At 43.5% G+C, this 26019-nt stretch overlaps 2 protein-coding genes across 2 annotated transcripts; both read left to right on the forward strand.

The window, feature by feature from the left end:
- Positions 1-399: 399 nt before the first annotated feature.
- LOC139455494 (uncharacterized) lies at positions 400-1863 on the forward strand. Its single transcript, XM_071237044.1, has one exon. The coding sequence runs from the start codon at positions 400-402 to the stop codon at positions 1861-1863; it is 1464 nt and encodes a 487-aa protein (XP_071093145.1).
- A 2358-nt stretch (positions 1864-4221) lies between these two features.
- Positions 4222-6100, forward strand: LOC139454899 (uncharacterized). Its single transcript, XM_071236509.1, has 3 exons — positions 4222-4238; positions 4482-5246; positions 5620-6100. The coding sequence occupies exons 1-3, from the start codon at positions 4222-4224 to the stop codon at positions 6098-6100; spliced, it is 1263 nt and encodes a 420-aa protein (XP_071092610.1).
- Positions 6101-26019: the final 19919 nt, after the last annotated feature.

A 26019-nucleotide genomic window follows, 5' to 3' on the forward strand; every position in this document is an offset into this window, starting at 1 on the left:
GCAGTAAACTTAACGTCTGAATGGGCGAGAAGAAGTTGTTACCATGGTTTGCTGTGATGAACTAAACCATGCGTAATTTTAATAAGGGCGACCACTGTTTAATCTAATATATGTGAATACAGTACATGTAAAGTGCAGTGTTTAAGTATATGCTGCTACATACTTCGATCACCAATGATAGGACTGTATTCCACATCAGGTAAGTTGAGATAACTTAGCGTTCTTTGCACCCGGGACACGGTGACACTGACTGCGTAATGATAATCCAATATGTGTATACATGTACTTGTACCTCACGCCAGCCACTCAGTAGCAGAAAACGTCGTGTCGTACCAAGAGGTACACGCACACATCACGCTAACGGACAGGACATCTCAAGGGATATTGTACATTCTGAGAATGGCCGAGTTTAAATGTCTTTCCTGGTTGGTGTCATGTACCTACCTGATCTGTCTTTGTAACTGCCAGGACAGTATTGTGTCTGTCATACAGAGACTAGATCAGTTTCAGGAGGAACTGCTTGATAACAAGGATGATATGATCCGTATGGAGAAAAGGATACTTAATATCATAGATGTCGCTAAGACATCATTGAGAGCAGAATTGAAGGAAAACATACGGGATCAAGTGAGAGAAGCCATGGCCGAGATTCTACAAGGAGAGTCTCTTCAGGACATGGTGAAAAGTCAGGTCGTCTCCGAAGTGCGGCATCTGAAACAGGGCTACCATCAGATGAAGAGGCACTTGCGTCATGTCTCTAGATCCCTCAAAGACTTTCAGGACGAGACGGGTGAATTTCATGAATCTGTGCTGAAGAAAGCAGATGTGTGGAATCGGGAAAACTCAAGTGATACCTGTGTCAGAGATAAACACAGACTGGAAATAGAACTACGGAAGAGGGATATTTGTGTTGCTGATCTACAGAAAAATATTGAACGATTCATCGTATTGAACGAGACATGCCAGTCCCAAATATCACAACTCAAAACAGCTCTTGCTGTGCCTGCTTCAACCCCCGCCCCTGTAAATGTCACCTCTATCCCCAAATCTCCAGTGTCAACCACGTCAGTGACGACACCCAGCCCAGAGGAGGAGAAAAGTAGGATCCTGATTGCTCCATACTGGTCAAAGACCCAGCACCAGTTCCGTCAAATCAACATTCACAGTAACTCACTTAGTGTCTATCAGTATCACACCATGAAGCAGGTGACATATGTTGCATACATAGCTAAGACAAAGAAACTTCTGATAGGACTAGCCTACCCTGATAAAATAGTGTCATCTACACTGGATACAAGTCACGTGGCGGTGCTAAGAGAAGGTGTAGGGACATATGGCATGGCAGTGGATGAAGATCGAGACATTGTATTCATAGCCACTCATCAACCAGGATTCTCAATCAACCGCATGTCTACACAGGGGAAAGACTTTACTGCCATCATTGACTTGTCCAAGTGCGGAAGCCATCTAAGGCAAATAACTCTTGACACAAGGAGAAAGAGGATATATGGGTGTAATCAGGGGACACTGTTCACAGTGACCTATGATGGTCAAGGTCTGGCAACATTAGTCACAGGATGTAACATGTATGCTGTAACCCTAGATCAGACAGCTGGTGTGTTGTATTATAACACTGAGAAGAAACTGATGAAGATGACAGTGTCCACTAATGTGAGTACAGAGGTGACCACACTGAGCGCCATCCCCTGGAACATGAGACTGTATAGAGGCACCATCTACTTCACTTGCTATAGTTCTCCTATTGTAGGTGCAGTGGATGTGACATACAACACTGTTGCACACACTCTCCAGTCAATACCCATGAAGGGTGCTACTGTTTTACTTATGTGTTTGATTCCCTGAATTCTACAATAGATATTCTTCTTTGAATTTGGAAAATACTCAACTCAGTAAGTTCGAATTACAATAACAAACAGCTGATTTAAACAGCTGATTTGGCGTCCACATCACCATGGAAACTGATATTTATCGAACACTTTTTCCCAGTCATTGTTGGTAGACATTTTATTGTACATTATATTGTACCAACATACGATACAAAGTGCAGAGGTTCCGCCATTCAAAGCACTGAGCGAGTGTATTTCCAGTTTTGGGGACAACAGTTAGCTTAAATTAGGCACCTTTCTATATCCGACTGTGACGTCACATCATTTGCGTCACAATGAGCGATAATATGTATGCGCTGCGTGGATTAAAACACAGTACATTTGTCAAGCTCCTTCCCAGCGCGTGACACCTTACATCGCTGTGAGGAGCATATACGTTTATCTCTTATTCCATCATGAATTTGGAAATTACTCGATTTTGATTGGTTAATCAGAGGTTGTCATATCACAATAAAGCCCCTCTAATTGAAACAGCCGATTTGACGGCCGCATCACCGCGGAAGCTAATATTAATAGAATAGTACTGTTTTAAATCATTGACGGTAGGCATATTTCGGTACGATGAGCGTTCGGTTCCAAATTCAATTTAGAGCGGTTAAATCTACATGTAACCTAGCTCTACATTGAAAACACAGTAAGTGTATCTCCTACATTTTCCAACACACGCATATTTGAACCTCCATATATGTCCATTTCGTTTATTTGAAGTCGGCAAAAGAGTTAATATTACTGTACAGCATCGTGTCCCTGATATAGTGATTTGGGGATTATAGGTTTGATATATAATTAAGTTTAGGTTGTAAAGTCGGTGATATGTACTGTAAGATTTTATCAATAAATACATTTTCATAGTTCCATTGCTATTATCCGTTTTTCCAACTTACACATAACAATGCAAGCTTCTATACGAAATACCTCTACTGACACTAAGGCACCCACCGTCTTTATATTCTGGGAGGGTCATTGGGTAGTTTTTGAACTAATAATATGTTCCAGAAAAAAATGGAAGATATCAATTTGACCTCAGGTTTTCCCCAAAAGCCAATCGCCTGGAGCGTGCTGGATTTTTTTAAGTTACTCTAATGTGAAAAACCTTCATTGTTCGGCTCTTTATTTCACAGAAATACATTGTATGTTTTGAAGCTGAGGCTGAAGACATAGCCCTAGAACATTATACAAATACTTACTCTTGACGAAGGGGTTGGGTCGTCGGGTCCACGGGTCCAATGACCTCGTCAAGAGTAATCAGTCGTTGTCGGTATACCAAAAATCACTTTAAAGTGCCAGTATAATTTGCGTATACTATATCAGTATTCCAGTATATCACGGCGTGTCAGCTTAATGTGGGAGGAAAGCCCGAAGTGATGCAGATCTCAGACGTTGGACCACTTCGGTGAAACCCATGAGCACGGGTATGGTGCTCACAAACCTAGAAACATAATCGGGGCGAACCGGGATTCGAACCCACAATCATAGGTTTCTGGCGTGCCCAAGGGACGCAACTCTGCACATCGAATCGCGGCGCCTTAGACGACTGGGCCACCCATGACCCCTGCAGTCTTGGAACTTCAAACAAATAAAACAGGAAAGCCATGGTGCATGAACAAGGTTCCAAAACGCTCTCTGACACCACTCAATTCGGGCCACTAAGATTATTGGTTTTGTTTTTGTTTGTGGATTTAACGCTCCACTCAGAAATATTCCAGCTTGCTCCGGTCTGTAAATAATAGTCTGGACCAGGCAACCCAGAGGTTATTTCTTCATCAGAGGTTTGATTGTCGTTCGTTGGTGAGTAAATATGAAAATATTCAACCTCATGAATGATAACTTCTGGTTTATTGCATTAACGAAGTTTTCATGTAGACTCTTACACCCTTCTCATTCAAGTTTGATGGTGTAAAACTTCTAATGCAAATCACCAGAGGCATATATGTAGCCATGTAAAGTACAAGCACACAAGCACGTTGCTCTTTAAGTGCAATATTCTTGAACGCGATGTGAGACCCCAATTCACCTGAGACTCTTGTGAGCTAGGGGAGATCACTCTTACCGCCATGTCCGACAACCCAACAGTGAGACAAGTGCTCGTAATATATGTGGCGACACGTGTTTAAAAGAGGAAGGCCAGTTTTGTGTCATTGAATTAAAAGGTTGCACAACAATCGTTAAATTGGAAAGGAAGAGTTTCGTATTGACATATGAACACCATTTTGTTAAATATACACAGTGGAGGATAATGTGTAAAGCGAATGGAGATTTTCAAACGCTACATCAATCCGATTATTCAAATTAAGGTTTTCAGAATTAACTCATGATGGCTGGGGTGCTGGGGTAGTCTGGCAGTTTGAGCGTTTGCTCGTCACGCAGAGTGCCCGGGAAAAATATTAAAATGACACTTGGTGGCAGAGTAAAGAAGATACTTGGTGGCAGAGTAAGGAAGAAACTAGGTGGCAGAGTAAAGAAGATACTTGGTGGCAGAGTAAAGAAGACACTTGGTGGCAGAGTAAAGAAGATACTTGGTGGCTGAGTAAGGAAGACACTAGGTGGCAGAGTAAAGAAGATACTTGGTGGCAGAGTAAAGAAGACACTTGGTGGCAGAGTAAAGAAGATACTTGGTGGCAGAGTAAAGAAGACACATAGCAGCAGAATAAAGAAGATACTTGGTGGCAGAGTAAAGAAGATACTTGGTGGCAGAGTAGAGACGATACTTGGTGGCAGAGTAAAGAAGATACTTGGTGGCAGAGTAAAGAAGACACATAGCAGCAGAGTAAAGAAGATACTTGGTGGCAGAGTAAAGAAGACACTTGGTGGCATACTAAAGAAGACACTTGGTGGCAGAGTAAAGAAGATACTTGGTGGCAGAGTAAAGAAGACACATGGCAGCAGAGTAAAGAAGATACTTGGTGGCAGAGTAAAGAAGACACTTGGTGGCAGAGTAAAGAAGATACTTGGTGGCAGAGTAAAGAAGACACATGGCAGCAGAGTAAAGAAGATACTTGGTGGCAGAGTAAAGAAGACACCCGGTGGCAGAGTAAAGAAGACACTTGATAGCAGAATAAAGAAGATACTTGGTGGCAGAGTAAAGAAGACGCTTGGTGGCAGAGTAAAGAAGACACATGGTAGCGGAGTAAAGAAGGCACTTGGTGGCAGAGTAAAAAAGACACATGGTAGCAGAGTAAAGAAGATACTTGGTGGCAGAGTAAAGAAGATACTTGGTGGCAGAGTAAAGAAGACACTTGGTGGCATACTAAAGAAGACACTTGTGCAGAGTAAAGATGATACTTGGTGGCAGAGTAAAGAAGATACTTGGTGGCAGAGTAAAGAAGACACTTGTGCAGAGTAAAGAAGATACTTGTGCAGAATAAAGAAGATACTTGGAGGCAGAGTAAAGAAGATACTTGGTGGCAGAGTAAAGAAGACACCCGGTGGCAGAGTAAAGAAGACACCCAGTGGCAGAGTAAAGAAGACACTTGTGCAGAATAAAGAAGACACTTGGTGGCATACTAAAGAAGACACTTGGTGGCATACTAAAGAAGACACTTGTGCAGAATAAAGAAGACACTTGTGCAGAATAAAGAAGATACTTGGTGGCAGAGTAAAGAAGATACTTGGTGGCAGAGTAAAGAAGACACTTGGTGGCAGAGTAAAGATGACACCCGGTGGCAGAGTAAAGAAGACACTTGTGCAGAATAAAGAAGATACTTGGTGGCAGAGTAAAGAAGACACATGGCAGCAGAGTAAAGAAGATACTTGGTGGCAGAGTAAAGAAGACACTTGGTGGCAGAGTAAAGAAGATACTTGGTGGCAGAGTAAAGAAGACACATGGCAGCAGAGTAAAGAAGATACTTGGTGGCAGAGTAAAGAAGACACCCGGTGGCAGAGTAAAGAAGACACTTGATAGCAGAATAAAGAAGATACTTGGTGGCAGAGTAAAGAAGACGCTTGGTGGCAGAGTAAAGAAGACACATGGTAGCGGAGTAAAGAAGGCACTTGGTGGCAGAGTAAAAAAGACACATGGTAGCAGAGTAAAGAAGATACTTGGTGGCAGAGTAAAGAAGATACTTGGTGGCAGAGTAAAGAAGACACTTGGTGGCATACTAAAGAAGACACTTGTGCAGAGTAAAGATGATACTTGGTGGCAGAGTAAAGAAGATACTTGGTGGCAGAGTAAAGAAGACACTTGTGCAGAGTAAAGAAGATACTTGTGCAGAATAAAGAAGATACTTGGAGGCAGAGTAAAGAAGATACTTGGTGGCAGAGTAAAGAAGACACCCGGTGGCAGAGTAAAGAAGACACCCAGTGGCAGAGTAAAGAAGACACTTGTGCAGAATAAAGAAGACACTTGGTGGCATACTAAAGAAGACACTTGGTGGCATACTAAAGAAGACACTTGTGCAGAATAAAGAAGACACTTGTGCAGAATAAAGAAGATACTTGGTGGCAGAGTAAAGAAGATACTTGGTGGCAGAGTAAAGAAGACACTTGGTGGCAGAGTAAAGATGACACCCGGTGGCAGAGTAAAGAAGACACTTGTGCAGAATAAAGAAGACACTTGGTGGCATACTAAAGAAGACACTTGTGCAGAATAAAGAAGATACTTGTGCAGAATAAAGAAGACACTTGTGCAGAATAAAGAAGATACTTGGTGGCAGAGTAAAGAAGATACTTGGTGGCAGAGTAAAGAAGACACTTGGTGGCAGAGTAAAGAAGACACCCGGTGGCAGAGTAAAGAAGACACTTGTGCAGAATAAAGAAGACACTTGGTGGCATACTAAAGAAGACACTTGTGCAGAATAAAGAAGATACTTGTGCAGAATAAAGAAGACACTTGTGCAGAATAAAGAAGACACTTGTGCAGAATAAAGAAGACACTTGGTGGCATACTAAAGAAGACACTTGTGCAGAATAAAGAAGATACTTGTGCAGAATAAAGAAGATACTTGGTGGCAGAGTAAAGATGATACTTGGTGGCAGAGTAAAGAAGATACTTGGTGGCAGAGTAAAGAAGACACTTTGTGATAAGGGCAAGGGCTTTAACTAACTATAAAAGTCCAGTTTCTACCCTTGCCGAACTAGGCTGAAATTTCCAGTCTCGATCGAAGCGCCACCAGTGATAAAGCGGGTCTAATCTCGCGCAATGCATCAAATCACCTGAGCATGAAAAGATTTGCAAAATATCTGTCGACGCCCAGTTGGCGGTACACATGCTTTGCAAATCCTGTAGCCGACAGAAATCTGCACATTGAAATCCATGTTGTTTACAAACCGGATGCCTAGTTCGTTTTTATTGGCCTATGCATAGACTCGTTAGTCCAGCCAAAATGCCGGAATTCCAGCCTAGTTCGGCAAGGGTGGCACTTCTATAGTCAGTTAACTCCCTTGCCTCGGTAAGATAAGCATAACATTATGTTAACCGAGAAATATGTATGTATAAGAATTTAGTGTGAATCAAAAAAACAATCAACAAATGGTATACAATCAACAATTGTATTACCTAGTTAACCAGGTTTACAAATCAATTCAAATCAATGCACAGCAATTACAATGGCAGTACACAGGAGAGTGGTAATACAATATTCAATTGCAGTACACAATGTGAAAGCAGTGGAAATGATAATGACAATAATAATAATCAATTCGCCGCAACAGTGATCTAGGCTGAATACCAGGGTGAAAAGCTGACTTCACAGCTGGTCTTGATGTAATGCCAGATGAAATGTGAGATGAGACAAGGACGCGCCCGCTCCACTAATAGAGTCTAACTACCTTCCAGCACTTTCCACACAGTGCTAGTACAGTCCAGTGTCACTAGAACATCGCAGAATATTCCACATGTTTCTATAACGATTGACATCCATCCATGCTATTCCGGAAGTTTACAGATAAATCGAGCATCTTAATATAATAACTTCCTCGCCACTGCTTACATTCAATAGTACTACATTCCTGACAACTGATCATTGTCCAAATTTAATGCAATGAACTGCTACCGAATCTCAACGGAAACAATGTAATACAGTTACAATTATTGTTTAACAATTACAGCCGTATAACAATATTATTTATAATTTATAATTTCATCCCTAAATCTATCTCAGTAAACTTCAGATGCCATCTGTACTACAATTTTTTTAACAAATTAACCCAAAGCTTTGTCTTAAAGATGTAACTCGATAATCTGGCAATCACTGCGAAATACTTCTCTTGTAAACATATCTATCGCTCTTAGTGAAAAACATCATTTCTATGTTCTGCAGAAAAATATTAATATTTTCATTGAAAATGTTATTTGATCAAAATTTAACAGAAATCCGGCACTTTACATTAAATTCTCCCCTGTCGAGCTTTACAAGCAGGACAGCGAATCTACATTATGAAACGGCAAAATTCTGTCGCCCAAAGCAGCAACAGTTGCAAAATATAATATATTTCGATTTTTTTAATTTCTTCATAAAATAATAAATAGACGTGACAAGGCATATAACAACACAGTTCGAATTACATGACATGTCAACATTTTGCTTGAGACATCAATAAAACACTTCCTCAGCGCCCGCATGTTTGTTTTCCCCTCGTGACATGGGCTTCGTGGTAGAGCGTCCGCCCGGAGAGCGGAAGGTCCGGGGTTAATAGACGTTCAAAGATGGTACTTGTTGTTACCCTGTCTGGCGCTCGGCTTTAAGGGGCTAAAACAAGGACTGGTCGGCTTGAAGTCAGTATACTGTGTCTGAGTGGGGTATTCATGTTAAACTGCGGCATGGTATCTCAGTGTGCTAGCACTATAAATCGGCATCAGTCCGGACTAGTATAAGCAGCCACACAAACTCACAGTTGTCGCTATATATGTGCAATAATCTTGGACGCGCGCGCACGCACGCACGCACGCACACACACGTCTGACTGACAGACTGATATAGGAAATTTTACGTGCGCTTTCCGACTGTAGCGTATTTCGCACACGGGCCTGGCCGGGCCATTTAGTGTGTTCCGAAAAGGGTGAAGGTGGTGAGTGCAACCCAAGAGGGAGCTTTTAGGGGTTGCTTATATTGAATTTTTTTAATGCCGAAGTGGGTGGAGGGGGGAACTAAAGGAGCCGTTGTGGTGGGTGTTTTGTATGTATATTTGATTTTGGATTGGTAGATTAATATGTTTTTAGATGCGCTTAATTAGAGCTGTTTTGATTAGAAATATGCCTAGGGCCTTGAAGTTTTCTAGTTTATTTTGAGGGTTTAGTATTTCATCTAGAGTAGGAACCATATTTAGATTGAGGGTGGTTTGTAGTGTGGTTCTGTGTGTTTGGTAGTGGGTGCAGAGGATGAGTGCGTGTTCTGTGGTTTCGGGTTGTTTGCAGTGTTTGCCTGTGGTGTGTCTTTTAAGTTTTTTTTGGTGGTTATTTAGGTTTGTGTGTCCTGTTTGGAGCTTTGTAATTAATCTGTCAATTTTTTTAGAGGTGTGTAGGATATTAGGTTTGGCTAGTGGTTTCCTGAGTACTTTTTTGATTTGGCTATTTGAGTTTTGATATTGATTATGCCATTTTTCGGTAATTTTTTGTTTGTTTACACTTTTAATTTCTGATTTTGAGATGGGTAGGTTTAGGCTTATTTCTGGTATTTTGAGAGATAATTTAGCTGCTTTGTCGGCGCTTTCGTTGCCGTTAATTCCTACGTGGGCGGGGATCCACAAGAAGGTTATTTGTTTGCCTGCTTTTGTAAGGTCGTTGGAGCTTTTAAGCATTTGGTTTATTAATTTAGGTCGGTTTTTGGCATTTTTGTTTTGGAGGGCTTGTAGTCCACTAAGGGAGTCAGTGAGAATTAGGATTTTATTGTTGTTTTTTAGATTATTGGTTGTGCAGGGCTGAGGCCATGCCCATAAGTTCGGCCGTGAATATAGATTGGTTGTTAGGGAGTCGGTAAGATTGTGTGGTTTTAACTGGTTGTGTGGTATGGACTCCGAAGCGTGTGTGGTTGGAGATCGGGTCTGAAGATCTGTCCGTGTATATGTGACACCAATTCGACCAATTTTCATGTATGTATGCTAGTGTGGTGGTTTTAGCTATGTTTTGGTCGGTTTGTTTATTTATTTGGTTAGCTAGCGTTGTGTCTATATTGGGTATTTTGAGTTTAGGGGTGAAGATATTTGATTTTTTGCAGTTTTGTTTAAGATTTAGAGTTTGGTGTTCATTGAGGTAGTTAGTTATTCTTTGGGATATTGGGGTGAGTAAGGGGTGTTTGCGAGCTAGAGCTTGGTTTCTTGGGCTAATGTTTTGGTTAATTAAGTTTTGGATGAGAGGGTTTGAACATACGTACTTGTTGTTACCCTGTCCGGCGCTCGGCATTAAGGGGCTAAAGCAAGGACTGGTCGGCTCGGAGTCAGTATACTGTGTCTGAGTGGGGTATTCATGTTAAACTGTGGCATGGTATCTCAGTGTGCTGGCGGTATTTGGTCGTGCATTATCCTGTTTCTAGGTTTGTCAGCACCATACCCGTGCTCGTGGGTTTCACCGAAGTGGTAAACGTCTGAGACCTGCATCACTTCGGGCTTTCCTCCCACATTAAGCTGACACGCCGCGATATAACTGGAATGCTGTTAAAAACGGCGTAAAGACCAACTCACTCACTCATAGTGTAGGGCGGCGGGGTAGCCCAGTGGTTAAAGCGTTAGCCCGTCAAGTCGAATGCCTGCGTTCGATTCCCCATATGAGAATTTCTGGTGTCCCAGCCGTGATATTCTTTCGAGTATTGCTAAAAGCAACTATGCAGATGATTAGTGAAAGTGTTTATACTAAGTGGTATACTTAGTGAAATGTTTGTAGCAATATCACGGCGGGGGACACCAGAAATGGGCTTCACACATTTTAACCCATGTCGGGAATCGAACCCGGGTCTTCGGCGTGACGAGCTAACGCTTTAACCACTAGGCTACCCGACCGCCCCAGGTATTAAAGAAGTTTGTGGAATTGTAGTCTTTATAGTAAAAGACCGCCCCCGGGGTCTCGTGGCACAGCGCGTGGTATCTACCCGGATAGCGAAAACGTCATACCAAATTACGTTAAAAGATGGTACCCTGCATTATGGGGCTAAAACAAGGACTGGTCGGCTCGGAGTCAGTATACCGTGTCTTATTTGGGTATCATGTTAAACTGCGGCATGGTATCTCAGTGTGCTAGCACTATAAAACCGGCATTAGTCCGGACTAGTACAAGTACACACACACACACACACACACACACACACACACACACACACACACACGTACATGCACGTCGCTATCTATGTGCAATAATCTTTAACGCGACGTTAAACCCCATTTCACCTCATATAGTAACATACGTAGTATGCGTTGTGATAGAGTTTATAGTGGTTTCAGTAGCGAAAGTGTTAATAGCGGTATTGATGGTATGGATAGTGTTTGTTTGTTTGTTTGTTTGTTGTTCAACGCCACACTAAGTAATATCCCATCTTTATGACGGTGTCATTGGTGGTATGCGCAGTACAAATATTTATAGGTGTGTTAGTAGTGAAAGTGTTTATGGCGACATTTGTGCTATGGGTGCAAAAGTGTTCACAGTTGTATGGGTAGTGAAAGTGTTCACAGTTGTATGGGTATTGAAAGTGTTCATAGTGGTATGGGTAGTGAAAGTGTTTATAGTTATGTGAGGAGTGAAAGTGTAAATAGCTGTATGGGTAGTGAAAGTGTTTATAGTTGTATGGGTAGTGAAAGCGTTTATAGTTGTGTGGGTAGTGAAAGTGTTCACAGTTGAATAGGTAGTGAAAGTGTTCACAGTTGTATGGGTAGTGAAAGTGTTCACAGTTGTATGGGTAGTGAAAGTGTTCATAATTGTATGGGTAATGAAAGTGTTCATAGTTGAATGGGTAGTGAAAGTGTTCATAGTGGTGTTATAAATATGGTTAGCGAAAGTGTTTACAGCGAGATTAGTGGTATGGGTAGTGAAAGTGTTCATAGTGGTATTGGTAGTGAAACCTTTTATAGCGGTATTAGTGGCGTGCATTATGATAGCGTTTAGAACGGTATTAATGATATGAGAAGTGAAAGTGTTAACGGTATACATGGTATCTTTTCGGGGGCACGTCCGGATTTAGTCGGTGTGTACCGTTACCACTAAGTACTGATGTTTCATCGAAAAAAATGACAGTTGTAACAGTTTGTAAAAGAAGTCATAGTGGTATTGATGTTGTTTATAGTAATAATTGAGGAGAAGAGTGTACTTTACAGTGCTGATAATATATATAGTGATTAGGTCATCTCGTCTCTCTCATAAACACAAATGAATCGATCCATGAAAGTAGGAGGAAGCGGTGCCGCTGTACACAACGATCGATTCTGCTCACTTACACCGGGGGTATCACTGACGTCATCAGCATCATATTGTTGTTGTCTTCTGTTCAAATTGATGATATCGACTTTTCTTAGTTGCCAAGGCAAAATTATCACATTGGAATATATTACCAGAAGCAAAAGGATTGGTATCATATTTCAAATTAGACTTAACGTGTAGGCCGTAATAGGCCATCTATGACGTCACAACTATTGGCATAGGCTGGGCAATAATAAGCTCATTCACAGGACGCGCTTTTTTGCACAGTAACATTCTGAAAATAAAAGCGAAATAACCTTTCCGTAACCATAAGAAACCTCAACTGTACTAGTCCGACTATTTCAAGAGCATGGGGTTATGGTCCCTTCCAAATAGTCATGCTCCGTGGTCTTGTGGTAGAGCGTCCGCCCGGAGAGCGGAAGGTTCGGGGTTCGATCCCTGGCCGCGTCTTACCAAAATACGTTCAAAGATGATACTTGTTGTTACCCTGTCTGGCGCTCGGCATTAAGGGGCTAAGGACTGGTAGGCTCGGAGTCAGTATACTGTGTCTGAGTTGGGTATTCATAATAAACTGGGGGCACGGGTGGCCCAGTCGTCTAAGGCGCCGCGATTCGCTGTGCAGAGTTGCGTCCCCTGAACACGCCAGAAACCTATGATTGTGGGTTCGAATCCCGGTTCGCCCCAATTATGTTTCTAGGTTTGTCAGCACCATACCAGTGCTCGTGGGTTTCACCGAAGTGGTAAACGTCTGAGACCAGCATCACTTCGGGCTTTCCTTCCACATTAAGCTGACACGCCGTGATATAACTGGAATAATGTTAAAAGCGGCGTTAAACCCAACTCACTCACTCACTCATGTTAAACTGTGGCATGGTATCTCAGTGGGCTAGCACTATAAATCGGCATCAGTCCGGACTAGTACAAGCAGCCACACACACACGCACACGTGCATGCACGTCGCTATATAAGTGCAAAAATCTTGGACGCGACGTTAAACCCCATTTCACCTCACCTCCAAATAGTCATGATACCAGTAGGGGCAGTCGGGTAGCCTAGTGGTTAAAGCGCTCGCTCGTCACGCCGACATGGGTACAATGTGTGAAGCCCATTTCTGGTGTCCCCCGCCGTGATATTGCTGGAATATTGCTAAAAGCGGCGTAAAACCATGCTCACTCACCCACTCACTCATGAAACCAGTGTTTGCGAGAAGGTTAGCGTATCCTGCCTCACCGGTGGCACTCATCACAAACACATGCAAAGGCAAGTTCAGTGTTCGTCTGAAAAAAATAAAGACGGGAATATGTGGTACAAATCATAATGGGGAATTACTTCCGCCAGACACCATGTGTGTTTATGATTCGTCAAATAAGGAAATGTCCTCGACATGTTTACAATAAAACTAAGGCCTTGAATGGTGTCTTCCTAATCAAACACTTTTTGAGCAAGGGTCGTAAGACGCTCCTTGAAATCTTCGTATAAAGAGCAGGCTCTACTGAACCTCAAATGTAGGCATAAAAGCTGTAGGCCTACTGGGGCTGCTGGAATATAGCAAACCTGTATTTTTAATATTTGTGCAGAAAGTTACATGAACTATGTTAACGTTCCTACTACTATATCACCGAATCAGAATGATACCCATATATAACTGTGATTACTTCTGAATCTGAGGGCGGTCGGGTAGCCTTGTGGTTAAAGCCTTAGCTCGTCACGCCGAAGACCTGGGTTCGATTCCCGACATGGGTACAATGTGTGAAGCCCATTTCTGGTGTCCCCCGTCGTGATATTGCTGGAATATTGCTAAAAGCGGCGTAAAACCATACTCACTCACTCACTCTGAACCTGATTTGGGCACGGGTGGCCCAGTCGTCTAAGGCGCAGCAATTCGCTGTGCAGAGTTGCGTCCCTTGTGCACGCCAGAAACCTATGATTGTGGGTCCGATTCCAGGTTCCCCCCGATTATGTTGCTAGGTTTGTCAACACCATTCCCCTGCTCTTGGGTTTCACCGAAGTGGTAAACGTCTGAGACCTGCATCACTTCGGACTTTCCTCCCACATTAAGCTGACACGCCGCGATATAACTGGAATACTGTTAAAAGCAGCGTTAACCAATCTCACTCACTCCAACCATGAATCTATAGTGCTGGTTTAGTAACAACCGTTTTTTTCCTTGTCAGAGTCAGTTATATTTCTTCTGTATCACAGGCATCTGTAAACAATCGAGTCTGGACCAAGCAAACCAATGATTGAAAGCATGAGCCTCGGCCTGACCAACCAGTCAACTATGATTTCTGTCAAAGAAACGGGTTACTATATATGGATATGAATATGTTACATAGTTCACCTTGTCAAGGGGGCACGGGTGGCCCAGTCGTCTAAGGCGCCGCAATTCGCTGTGCAGAGTTGCGTCCCTTGGGCACGCCAGATACCTATGATTGTGGATTCGAATCCCGGTTCGCCCCGATTATGTTTCTAGGTTTGTCAGCACCATACCCGTGCTGGTGGGTTTCACCGAAGTGGTAAACGTCAGAGACCTGCATCACTTCGGGCTTTCCTCCCACATTAAGCTGACACGCCGTCATATAACTGGAATACTGTTAAAAGCGGCGTTAAACCACACTCACTCACTCACTCACCTTGTCATGACCAATAGAATGAGTGGGGTTGGTTTAACGCCGCTTTCAACTTTATTACAGTAATATCGTGGCTAGTCAACTCGATGCGGGAGGCGTTTGACTTCCCCCTTTGGTGGATATGGTCCTGACAAACTTAAAAATATAATCACGCAAATCTGGGATTCGAACCCATGATCATAGGTTACTGGCACGTCTAAGGGACGCAACTCTGCACAATACTGCTTTCGTCGACGCCCATGCCCCTTTACAGAATCAAATGATCAAATACATCAGTATGTCTGAATTGAGAGAAAAAAGACAGATGCTTCGTTTTTCAAGAAAAAGTCTGTAAGCAAGTCTATGACCCTACATGAATTGTTTACCGCAGATTTGTCTTGTCTATATATGCATCACCTAAGAAGATTAGCATGGGTCAAGGATTTGCTTATGATAAAAATGAGAGTAAAACGCTTTCTGAAACCTTTAAATCATCTTTTTGACCATCATCCCGAGGCAAGGGAGTTAACTGACTGTAAAAGTTCAGTTTTACAGTCCGTTAACTCCCCTGCCTCTGCAAGATGCTTTTGGACTCAGGTTGGTCTACATTTAGTGTTTAGTGTCTCCATGCTTAATACCGAGTCAGCTAGCGTGATCCAATATACAGGCATTAATCGCCTCTTACGAATAGCATGGAATTCTTATACGAATCTCTACGCTATATGTTTATCTGTGTGTGTCTGTCAATGTGTGTGTGTTTTGGTGTGTGAGTGTCTCTCTCTCTGTTTCAATACGTGCATGGTGTAAATGAGTCTATTACTAGAGATCTATGAACCGAGTTTATATTAACTCGGGGTAGTTTTACACGTCTTCCATGTTGTCAGTACATGTAGTTCACGTTTTGTGCAACATAACATCTGAAGAGGCTTTATAAATAGATCTTAAGAACTTCTCAGACCTGGGAGTACCGTTATCTTCATTTAGGAGTAGTATGCACTTCTAAGAATGCTTCCAATTAATACTCTTGTATCTCTCGTTTTCAGATGTAATTCTAATCTTTTCAACGAAATTATATAACTGCATATAATTTTGGTCATAAGTTACGAGTTATCGAGTTATTAGGACGAGTGTGAAGCCCTGGTGTCCCCAGCCGTGATATGGTACAATAATGCTTAAAGTGTGTGTGTGTGTGTGTGTGTGTGTGTGCGTGCGTGCGTGCGCGCGTGCGAGTGTGTGTGTATTGTGTGTTTGTGTGTGAGTGTGTTTGTGTGTGCGAGTGTAAGTGTGTGTGTGTAAGTGTGAGAGTGTGTGTGTGTGTGTGTGTGTGTAAGAGTGTGTGTGAGTGAGTGTGTGTGTGTAAGTTTGTGTGTGTGTGTGTGAGTGTAAGTGTGTGTGTGTGTTATTATTATATCGCCGTACTAAACGTTCTTTATGCAACTAACAGTTGAGGTTGTATGCTGATACTTTTATTTTCACATAAACAAAGAGTGAGTGAGTGAATATTGCATAACGCCGCATCAGCAATTTTGCAGCTATTCGCGGCGATACATAAACAAAGACACAAATTGATTAACATATGATACGAAAACAGCGCGTTTTCCGAGGATTGGCTTGAACTCGGGGTCGCTTGATTCATCCACCATCGCTGGTGGTATGACCCTCTTGACTCGCGTGTGTCACTTTTGCTGGGCTGGCAGCCATGTTTATCTAGTCAGCATCTAGCCATTCCTCCGGAGACTTATTAATTATCTCGACTGAAATTGTTGAATAATGGCGCGCTTCCGGTCTGGGCGAGATTGCAGATAAACATCAAAACATACATGATGATTCGTAGGCGGTCAAGGTTGAACGCGGGGCAATATAATCTGCTTATGGTAAATTATTCATTACTTTCGATTTCTCTTGTTGCGAGATTTGTCGCCTGCATTATGTCCTTGATTATATTCTGAGTATCAGTGTAACAATCTGCATTGTATCACATGCTTTGTAATGTCACCTGGTAATAAGTGTATTCGTCTACACGCGTTTGCTTTCTGACAGGAAGAATTGAGGGGGCGGTTGGTTAGTTTAGTGGTTACAGTGTTCGCTCGTCACGGTGAAGACCCGGGTTCGATTCCCTTCATGGGTACAATGAGTGAGTGAGTGAGTTGGGTTTAACGCCGCTTTTAACAGTATTCCAGTTATATCACGGCGTGTCAGCTTAATGTGGGAGGAAAGCCCGAAGTGACGCAGGTCTCTGACGTTTACCACTTCGGTGAAACCCATGAGTACGGGTATGGTGCTTACAAACCTAGAAACATAATCGGGGCGAACCGGGATTCGAACCCACAATCATAGATTTCTGGCGTACCCAAGGGACGCAACACTGCACAGCGAATCGCGCGCCTTAGACGACTGGGCCACCCGTGCCCCCGTACAATGAGTGAAGCCCATTACTGATGTCCGCCGCGATGTTGCTGAATGTTGCTGACGGTATAAAACAAGACTCACTCTTGAAAGTTGTTATTTCTGTGACGATAGTTCACTGTGAAAATCAGATTATTAGTATATTTCGAATACTTAACCCTTTGATGACTTAATGAATTGTGAAATCATATTTAATCAATATTATGGGTGATCGTATTCTATTGGAAGACGCAAAGAGCTTGTAACTTACTTACTCACTCACTCATTCCTTCAATCAAAACTTACCGGCAGATGAGGTCCAGAGCCTGTGCTTGTCATAACCTACCAACGTTTGAGGTGTTCAAGTGGTGAGGTGAAATGGGGCCTAACATCGCGTCCAAGATTATTGCACTTATATAGCGACGTGTGTGTGTGTGTGTGGGTGCGTGCGTGCGTGTGTGTGTACGTGTGTGCGTGTGTGTGTGTGCGTGTATGCGTGCGTGCGTGCTAATTCCGAGTGCAAGCCCACTGAGCCCGCCAGTCCTTGTTAAGCCCCTTAATGCCAAGCACCAGGCAGAGTAACAATAAGTACCATCTTTTAACGTCTTTTGGTATGACGTGGTTCGGAATCGAACCCACGACCTTCCGCGCTCCATTAGCCCACGGAGGCGGAGGACAAAGGTTTGAGGGTCGGTAGGTTAAAAACGTTAAAAAGTGGGACCTGGTGATTTGGTACTCATCGTGTCCTGGCGGCGTTTATTATTACTTGTGCACTCAATGGCGGCGTAAAACAACATCTACTCACTCTAAATGAACGTCTACGTCAGTGCTGGAACCGACCTGTGAAGATCCGGGGTAGAATAGGTCTCCAGCAACCCGTGCTTGCCGTAAAAGGCGACTATGCTTGTCGTAAGAGGCGACTAACAGAACCGGCTCGCTGACTTGGTTGATGCATGTCTTCGTATCCTAATTTGGTGGATCATGATGTCAATCACTGGGTGGTCTGGTCCAGACACGATTATTTACAGACCGCCGTCATATAGCTGGAACATTGTTGAGTGCGGCGTTAAACAACAATCAATCAATCAATCAATCAATCAGTGCTGGAACCACCGTGACCATTCTACCTATTTATCTCCATTTCTACAGGGCGGTCGGGTAGCCTAGTGGTTAAAGCGTTCGCTCGTCACGCTGAAGACCCGGGTTCGATTCCCGACATGGGTACAATGTGTGAAGCCCATTTCTGGTGTCCCCCGCCGTGATATTGCTGGAATATTGCTAAAAGCGGCGTAAAACCATACTCACTCACTCACTCCATTTCTACATGTGTTGTTGTGAGCAATATCAGAGCTGCATGACGGCGTTCGACACAAGTCCGGACCCAGTCAGCGAGCCTGACCACCCGATCCCCTTAGTCGCCTTTTACGACAAGCATAGTCACCTTTTACGATAAGCATGGGTTGCTGAAGACCTATTCTACCCCGGATCTTCACGTCAACAACTTGACGAGATGTAGCAGGTTAGTGAACTTAAACCAATCAGACCATTGACACTAACTGACAATGTGTTCTTAGTGAAACACAGGATGTGAGTTATTATTTGTTTAATCATGTACTGGCTGGTTTGACACCCGATCCCGTTAGTCGCCTCTTACGACAAGCATAGTCGCCTTTTACACAAGCATGGGTTGCTGAAGATCTATTCTACCCCGGATCTTCACAAGTCTAATATGTTGAGAGCAACCGGAGTTGTGAATTTGTTCTCAATACGATGTTCCACGCCACAGCTCAATTCCTACTGTTAACTTGCAAAAATATATTTTCTTTTGGTAGTTTTACTTCCAAATCAACATGAACAACGAATGGAAAAAATCTAAGATCTGTCCAATAGGCATTAATGTGTACTTTTTTTGTCGAGCTTGCAAACCAAAAGAGCAATTTATTTACACATTGTTTCGTTCATTGCTGGTTTAGCGCTGTGCCTGTTCCTCAACCCTGTCACACCCGCTGAATATGTATGAAGGTGGCCACATTACGGGCGTCAGTGGAGGTGCCGTATTTCTATGTTATAGCTTAAGCTGAGTTAGTAGTTCGTTATGTTATCAAACCACATAACTACGAAGTCATTCTCCTGGTTGGGTATGGAATAATATAGTTTTAGCCATTGAGCGTGTTTGGTTGTGTCGCCCAAACTATACCATCTGTTCTACGTGTCATCGCATACATGTATGTGAGCGAGAGAGTGAGCGAGCGAGCGAGCGGACGGACGGGCGGTTTTGGTTTTTGGGTGAGTGAGTGAGTGGGTGGATGTTTGGGTGAGTGAGTGAGTGACCAGGTGGGTATTTGGGTGAGTGAGTGGGTGTTTGGGTGAGTGAGTGGGTGACCAGGTGGGTATTTGGGTGAGTGAGTGAGTGGGTGGGTGTTTGAGTGAGTGAGTGAGTGAGTAAGTGAGTGAGTGAGTGAGTGAGTGAGTGGGTGGATGGGTGTTTGAGTAAGTGAGTGGGTGGTTGAGTGAGTGGGTGGGTGAGTGAGTGAGTGAGCTAGTGTTTGAGTAAGTGAGTGGGTGGGTGTTTGGGTGAGTGGGTGGGTGTTTGAGTAAGTGAGTGAGTGGGTGGATGGGTGAGTGAGTGAGTGAGTGAGTGGGTGGGTGTTTGGGTGAGTGAGTGAGTGAGTGGGTGTTTGGGTGAGTGAGTGAGTGAGTGAGTGGGTGGGTGTTTGAGTAAGTGAGTGGCTGGGTGTTTGGGTGAGTGAGTGAGTGACCAGGTGGGTATTTGGGTGAGTGAGTGTGTGTTTGGGTGAATGAGTGAGTGGGTGTTTTGGTGAGTGAGTGGGTGGGTGTTTGAGTGAGTGAGTGGGTGGGTGTTTGGGTGAGTGAGTGAGTGAGTGGGTGTTTGGGTTAGTGAGTGAGTGGATGGGTGTTTGGGTGAGTGAGTGAGGTTTAACGCCGCTTTGACCAGTTGTACAGAAACGTTTGTCAACTTTCTAACCTTCATTTCCATATTATTTCAAGCAGGAAATCGTTAGTTTTCTCACATGAATTTACAAATTTTGATATGAGGAGGGGATTCATTTGAGAACCATTCACTTTATTTCAATTTGCCTAAAATACTTGGCACACTTTCCACGTACAAAAGTGAAAACCTTGTGCCGACACAAAACAGGTAAATATCACATGACAGATATTGTAAATCACCAAAAAGAAACTACCTTTCAACTCCAATTCCGTGGATACAGCGCCTTCCCCACCACCGCCTCCGTGGTCTAGTGAATAAAGCGTCTGCCCCGCCCCCGCCCCCGTTGTCTAGTGAATAAAGCGTCTACCCCGACACCGCGTCCGTGGTCTAGTGAATAAAGCGTGTGCCCCGCCACCACCTCCGTGGTCTAGTGAATAAAGCGCCTTCATCACCACCGCCCCGTGGTCTAGTGAATAAAGCGTCTGCCCCGCCACCGCCTCCGTGGTCTAGTGAATAAAGCGTCTGCCCCGACACCGCCCCCGTGGTCTAGTGAATAAAGCGTCTGCCCCGCCACCGCCCCCGTGGTCTGGTGAATAAAGCGTCTGCCCCGCCATCGCCTCCGTGGTCTAGTGAATAAAGCGCCTGCCCCACCACCGCCCCCGTGGTCTAGTGAATAAAGCGTCTGCCCCGCCACCACCTCCGTGGTCTAGTGAATAAAGCGCCTTCCCCACCACCACCCCCGTGGTCTAGTGAATAAAGCGCCTGCCTCGCCACCGCCTCCGTGGTCTAGTGAGTAAAGCGTCTGCCCTGAATGTGAAACCTCGGTGGTTCAAATATTATACTTGTTGTTACCCTGCCTTGCGCTCGGCATTAGAGGGCTGAAACAAGGACTGGTCGGCTCAGAGTCAGTATACTGTGTCTGAGTGGGGTGTCCATGTTAAACTGCGGAATGGTATCTCAGGGCGCTAGCGCTATAGAACCGGCATTAGTCCAGACCAGTACAAGCAGCACACGCGCACACGACATGTATATCAATTCATACGACCTTCTTTCGGTCCGAGTTTATTTCTTCTCTTCTGTTGCTCCCATCTTCGCGAGGCAAGGGAGTTAACTGACTATAAAAGTCCAGTTACCACCCTTGCCGAGCTAGGCTGGGATTATGGAGTTACATTTTGGCTGGACTAACGAGTCTTTGCATAGTCCAATCAAAATCGCGCACCGAAATCGAAATCCGGTTCGAAAACTGTCATGAGATTTCGGTCAATTGCAGGATTTGCAAAGCATGTGCATCGCCAACTCGTTGTCAACAGATATTTTCCAAATCTTTTCATGTTTTTAATCAAGGTGCTCACGTGATTTGATGTACTTCGCGAAGCAAGAACCGTTTTATCACAAACTAGATCTTGATGGTCGATCAGATCGTCTTGACTGGGCGCCACCATTTTGTTTGAAACAAATGCATGTGATACGAGAGGTGGAATCTGATTGGTACATATGGGAGAGGCATAGAATGGCCACTGGTGGCGCTACGTTCGAGCCCAGGAATTCCAGGCTAGTTCGGCAAGGGTGGAAACTGGACTTGTAAAGCCAGTTAACGCTCTTGCCTCGGGAAGATGAGTTGCTCCGAGCCGCGGAGTTTTCTATTACTTCCTCCACGTGAACCCCGAAATTCATGAGCATAACCATGACAACCGCTGATCACATGACGCTGCATGCCTTTCCCACTACAAGCCTTGCACGTGCTAGACACCATTTTACTCGTGATTGGAAATCGGGTTCAGGGAAATGCAACATTAAACACAGTTTCGTGCCAAATGGAACTAATTATGGCTATATTAACCGTCATCTTTCGTATCTCATATCTTATAATTGACGCATATGTTCCTATAATGACTTTGCTAATCTTGTATTTGAAGTATTGAATGAAGGTAAACAGTAGCTAGTTATCAAGTTCAAAGCAAGATGTTGCTCATTATTTTATAACAAAGTAGATCAGTGGAGACATGAAGATAGTGTTTAAATTGAAACCCACAACGTTTTGAGTGTTCTCCATGAGAGTTACCTCCCCAATGCTAATAATAGTTACTCCTGTGGTCACGTCAGTTATTCATAATGTACAAAAATGCTGATACCTCGATACACGGAAATGGGTCAACGTTTCACCGCAGCGAAATGTTGTATAGGGGAATGGGTGTAAAAAACTAATCCCGATACAAAACTCCCCAACTTGTTATATCCTCCACCGTGCATTTTCCCCTCGAAATATCATCAAAAATTATTTGATACAATATTCAAGAAAATCATTTTTTCTCAAAATGCACGGACGATATTGGGTGTGTTTGGGCCACCGTTTTCAACCTAGATTCATCTTACCTTAGCCATGGTATTGAAACCTATTCGCATTCTAAAAATGTATACTTTCTTTATGTCGGCAGTATATATCATGACATTACAACTAATCGTGATGTTATTCATGCTAATGTGTTTTGAAATTTGAGGTAGTCTAACTGTAGATTAGATACCTCTCAATTCAGTTTGGATCCGAGCTCTTTGGGTTTTCGTGTTAAAAGGCATGTTAAGTTTGAGGTATCGAATGCAATAAGATGCCCGATTTTAATCTTATTTGGACCAATCAGAATCAAGCATTCTTCAACCCATATACAACATCTACAACATCATCCAGGAACTTAACCTAGGCCAAGCATTCATCTACTCACCGCGTACAACGTACCAACTAAACACCCAAACTTGTTTGGCTGCTTCTTTCAAAGAGAAAACTGTAATTTGGAATAAATATTTTATCTCTGACAAATGTTCCAGAGTAGAGGTGAGGCAATCCTTACCTGCCAAATCATTCTAGACTTGGTTCCCTTTTTAATATATTTTTCTAGGGTCTTGGCTACAGACTATCCCAAGGTCTGCCCCAAAAATATTATATTGGGAACGATGACCGATTGGAACCCTGTGCCGAAGATTATTAATTTGGGAACGTAGATCGATGCGAAACCTGCGCCCAAGATTTGTACATTGGGAAAGATGACCGATTGGAATCCTGCACCCAAGATTATTAAATTGGGAACGGAGATCGATGCGAAACCTGCGCCCAAGATTTGTTCATTGGGAACGGAGACCGATTGGAACCCTGTGCCCAAGATTATTTAATTGGGAACGAAGATCGATGCGAAACCTGCGCCCGAGATTAGTTCATTGGGAACGGAGACCGATTGGAACCCTGTGCCCAAGATTATTAAATTGGGAACGAAGATCGATGCGAAACCTGCGCCCAAGATTAGTTCATTGGGAACGATGACCGATTGGAACCCTGCGCCCAAGATTATTAAATTGGGAACGGAGATCGATGCGAAACCTGCGCCCAAGATTTGTACATTGGGAAAGATGACCGATTGGAATCCTGCACCCAAGATTATTAAATTGGGAACGGAGATCGATGCGAAACCTGCGCCCAAGATTTGTACATTGGGAAAGATGACCGATTGGAATCCTGCACCCAAGATTATTAAATTGGGAACGGAGATCGATGCGAAACCTGCGCCCAAGATTAGTTCATTGGGAACGATGACCGATTGGAACCCTGCGCCCAAGATTATTAAATTGGGAACGGAGATCGATGCGAAACCTGCGCCCAAGATTTGTACATTGGGAAAGATGACCGATTGGAATCCTGCACCCAAGATTATTAAATTGGGAACGGAGATCGATGCGAAACCTGCGCCCAAGATTTGTACATTGGGAAAGATGACCGATTGGAACCCTGCGCCCAAGATTATTAAATTGGGAACGAAGATCGATGCGAAACCTGCGCCCAAGATTTGTACATTGGGAACGATGACCGATTGGAATCCTGCGCCCAAGATTATTAAATTGGGAACGAAGATCGATGCGAAACCTGCGCCCAAGATTAGTTCATTGGGAACGATGACCGATTGGAACCCTGCGCCCAAGATTATTAAATTGGGAACGGAGATCGATGCGAAACCTGCGCCCAAGATTTGTACATTGGGAAAGATGACCGATTGGAATCCTGCACCCAAGATTATTAAATTGGGAACGGAGATCGATGCGAAACCTGCGCCCAAGATTTGTACATTGGGAACGATGACCGATTGGAATCCTGCGCCCAAGATTATTAAATTGGGAACGGAGGTCGATACGAAACCTGCGCCCAAGAATGATAAATTTGGAACGGAGATCGATGGGAATCCTAAGGGACGCAAACGTGGACAGCGAATTGAGGGTCCTTAGATAACTTGGCCACAATGATTGTCAGAAGGCATCAGTTTCAATCCCAATATGTAGTCAATATCGCCTTTCATCTAATATTTGTATAATACAACTCACTCACTCACTCAAACTAACAAACACAATCACACACACATACAAACACACACAAACACAAACACACACACATACACACACACAAACAAACACACATACACACACAAACACACACACAAACACACACACACACACACACACACACACACACACACACACACACACACACACACACACACTCACTGGGCCATCTACACGCTTATACATACCAGCCAAGTGTAGTATACGTCTACATAAGCCTAACAAGTTACACGCATATCGCTACCCAGCTGCATGAAACCAAGCAAGGCAATACACGCTGTTGGATTATATGGATTTATATTTTCTCTCCCTTTTTTGAAACGCCTTTTATTTTTACCTTGAGGGAAAGTTCAGAGTATTGTCCACGAAACGAGAGAATTTTTAAAAGTCGAGATCTGGTGTTAATATCATGCTATCTCAGCATCTGGTATGATTGTGTTTTCACATTCTAGGTCATAAAACGGAGTTTAAAAAAACTAAAATCTTGCTTCAGGCTCACAAATAAATAGAAATAACATATCTCTTTTAATCTTACTGCTAGTCTTGCGTGCTGCTCACTTTTCTATAGGTTGTTTGTCATGTATACGTACATGTATGTATGTGACTGTGTGGGTGTCTTCAATTCTTTTCATTTGCTCGTGAAAAAATCATGCTCACTGGGTGGTAATTTCAAGCAGTAGTCAAGGTACAATTTATGTTTTGGACAAACGGAAAATACTGAACAACTTTGTATTAATTTCTGCACTGCCCGGCAGATTATATTAATAAATAAAAATAGGTACCAACATCCGACTTGATTACTTTCTGACTACAATCAACGAGCTTGTCGGTAATACAATAGACGCCGTTATTTGAATAGTAGGTGTAGTCTCAGTATCGGTAGCCCGGCAATACACGAAGTATAATGTGTGACTAATCATTCGCCAACCCCATCCTCGATAATCAAGTGTCCGTATCTTTGGCTTTGTGCCCCAGTCCCACCCACCTTGTATTTAACTATACATCACCACGTCAACTCGCACGTTCAAGGGGGCACGGGTGGCCCAGTCCTCTAAGGCGCTGCGATTCGCTGTGCAGAGTTGCGTCCCTTTGGCACGCCAGAAACCTATGATCGTGGGTTCGAATCCCGGTTCGCCCCGATTATGTTTCTAGGTTTGTCAGCACCATACCCGTAATCGTGGGTTTCACCGAAGTGGTAAACGTCTGAGACCTGCATCACTTCGGTCTTTCCTCCCACTTTAAGCTGACACGCCGTGATATAACTGGAATACTGTTAAAAGCGGCGTTAACCCCAACTCACTCACTCACTCGCTCAAGTTCATTGTTCTAGAAAATATAAAGAACTTCAACACCATCCCCACTCACCTCCAACAATATGACATGGTCGGTCCTTCAGGAAGCGCGACTCTGGCTGTAGATACACAGCGTTCTTTTACAACCCCCGCCGTCGCT

The sequence above is a fragment of the Haliotis cracherodii genome, unplaced genomic scaffold (genome assembly GCF_022045235.1).
Source record: "Haliotis cracherodii isolate W230 unplaced genomic scaffold, xgHalCrac1.p SCAF_11, whole genome shotgun sequence".
NCBI lineage: Eukaryota > Metazoa > Mollusca > Gastropoda > Lepetellida > Haliotidae > Haliotis > Haliotis cracherodii.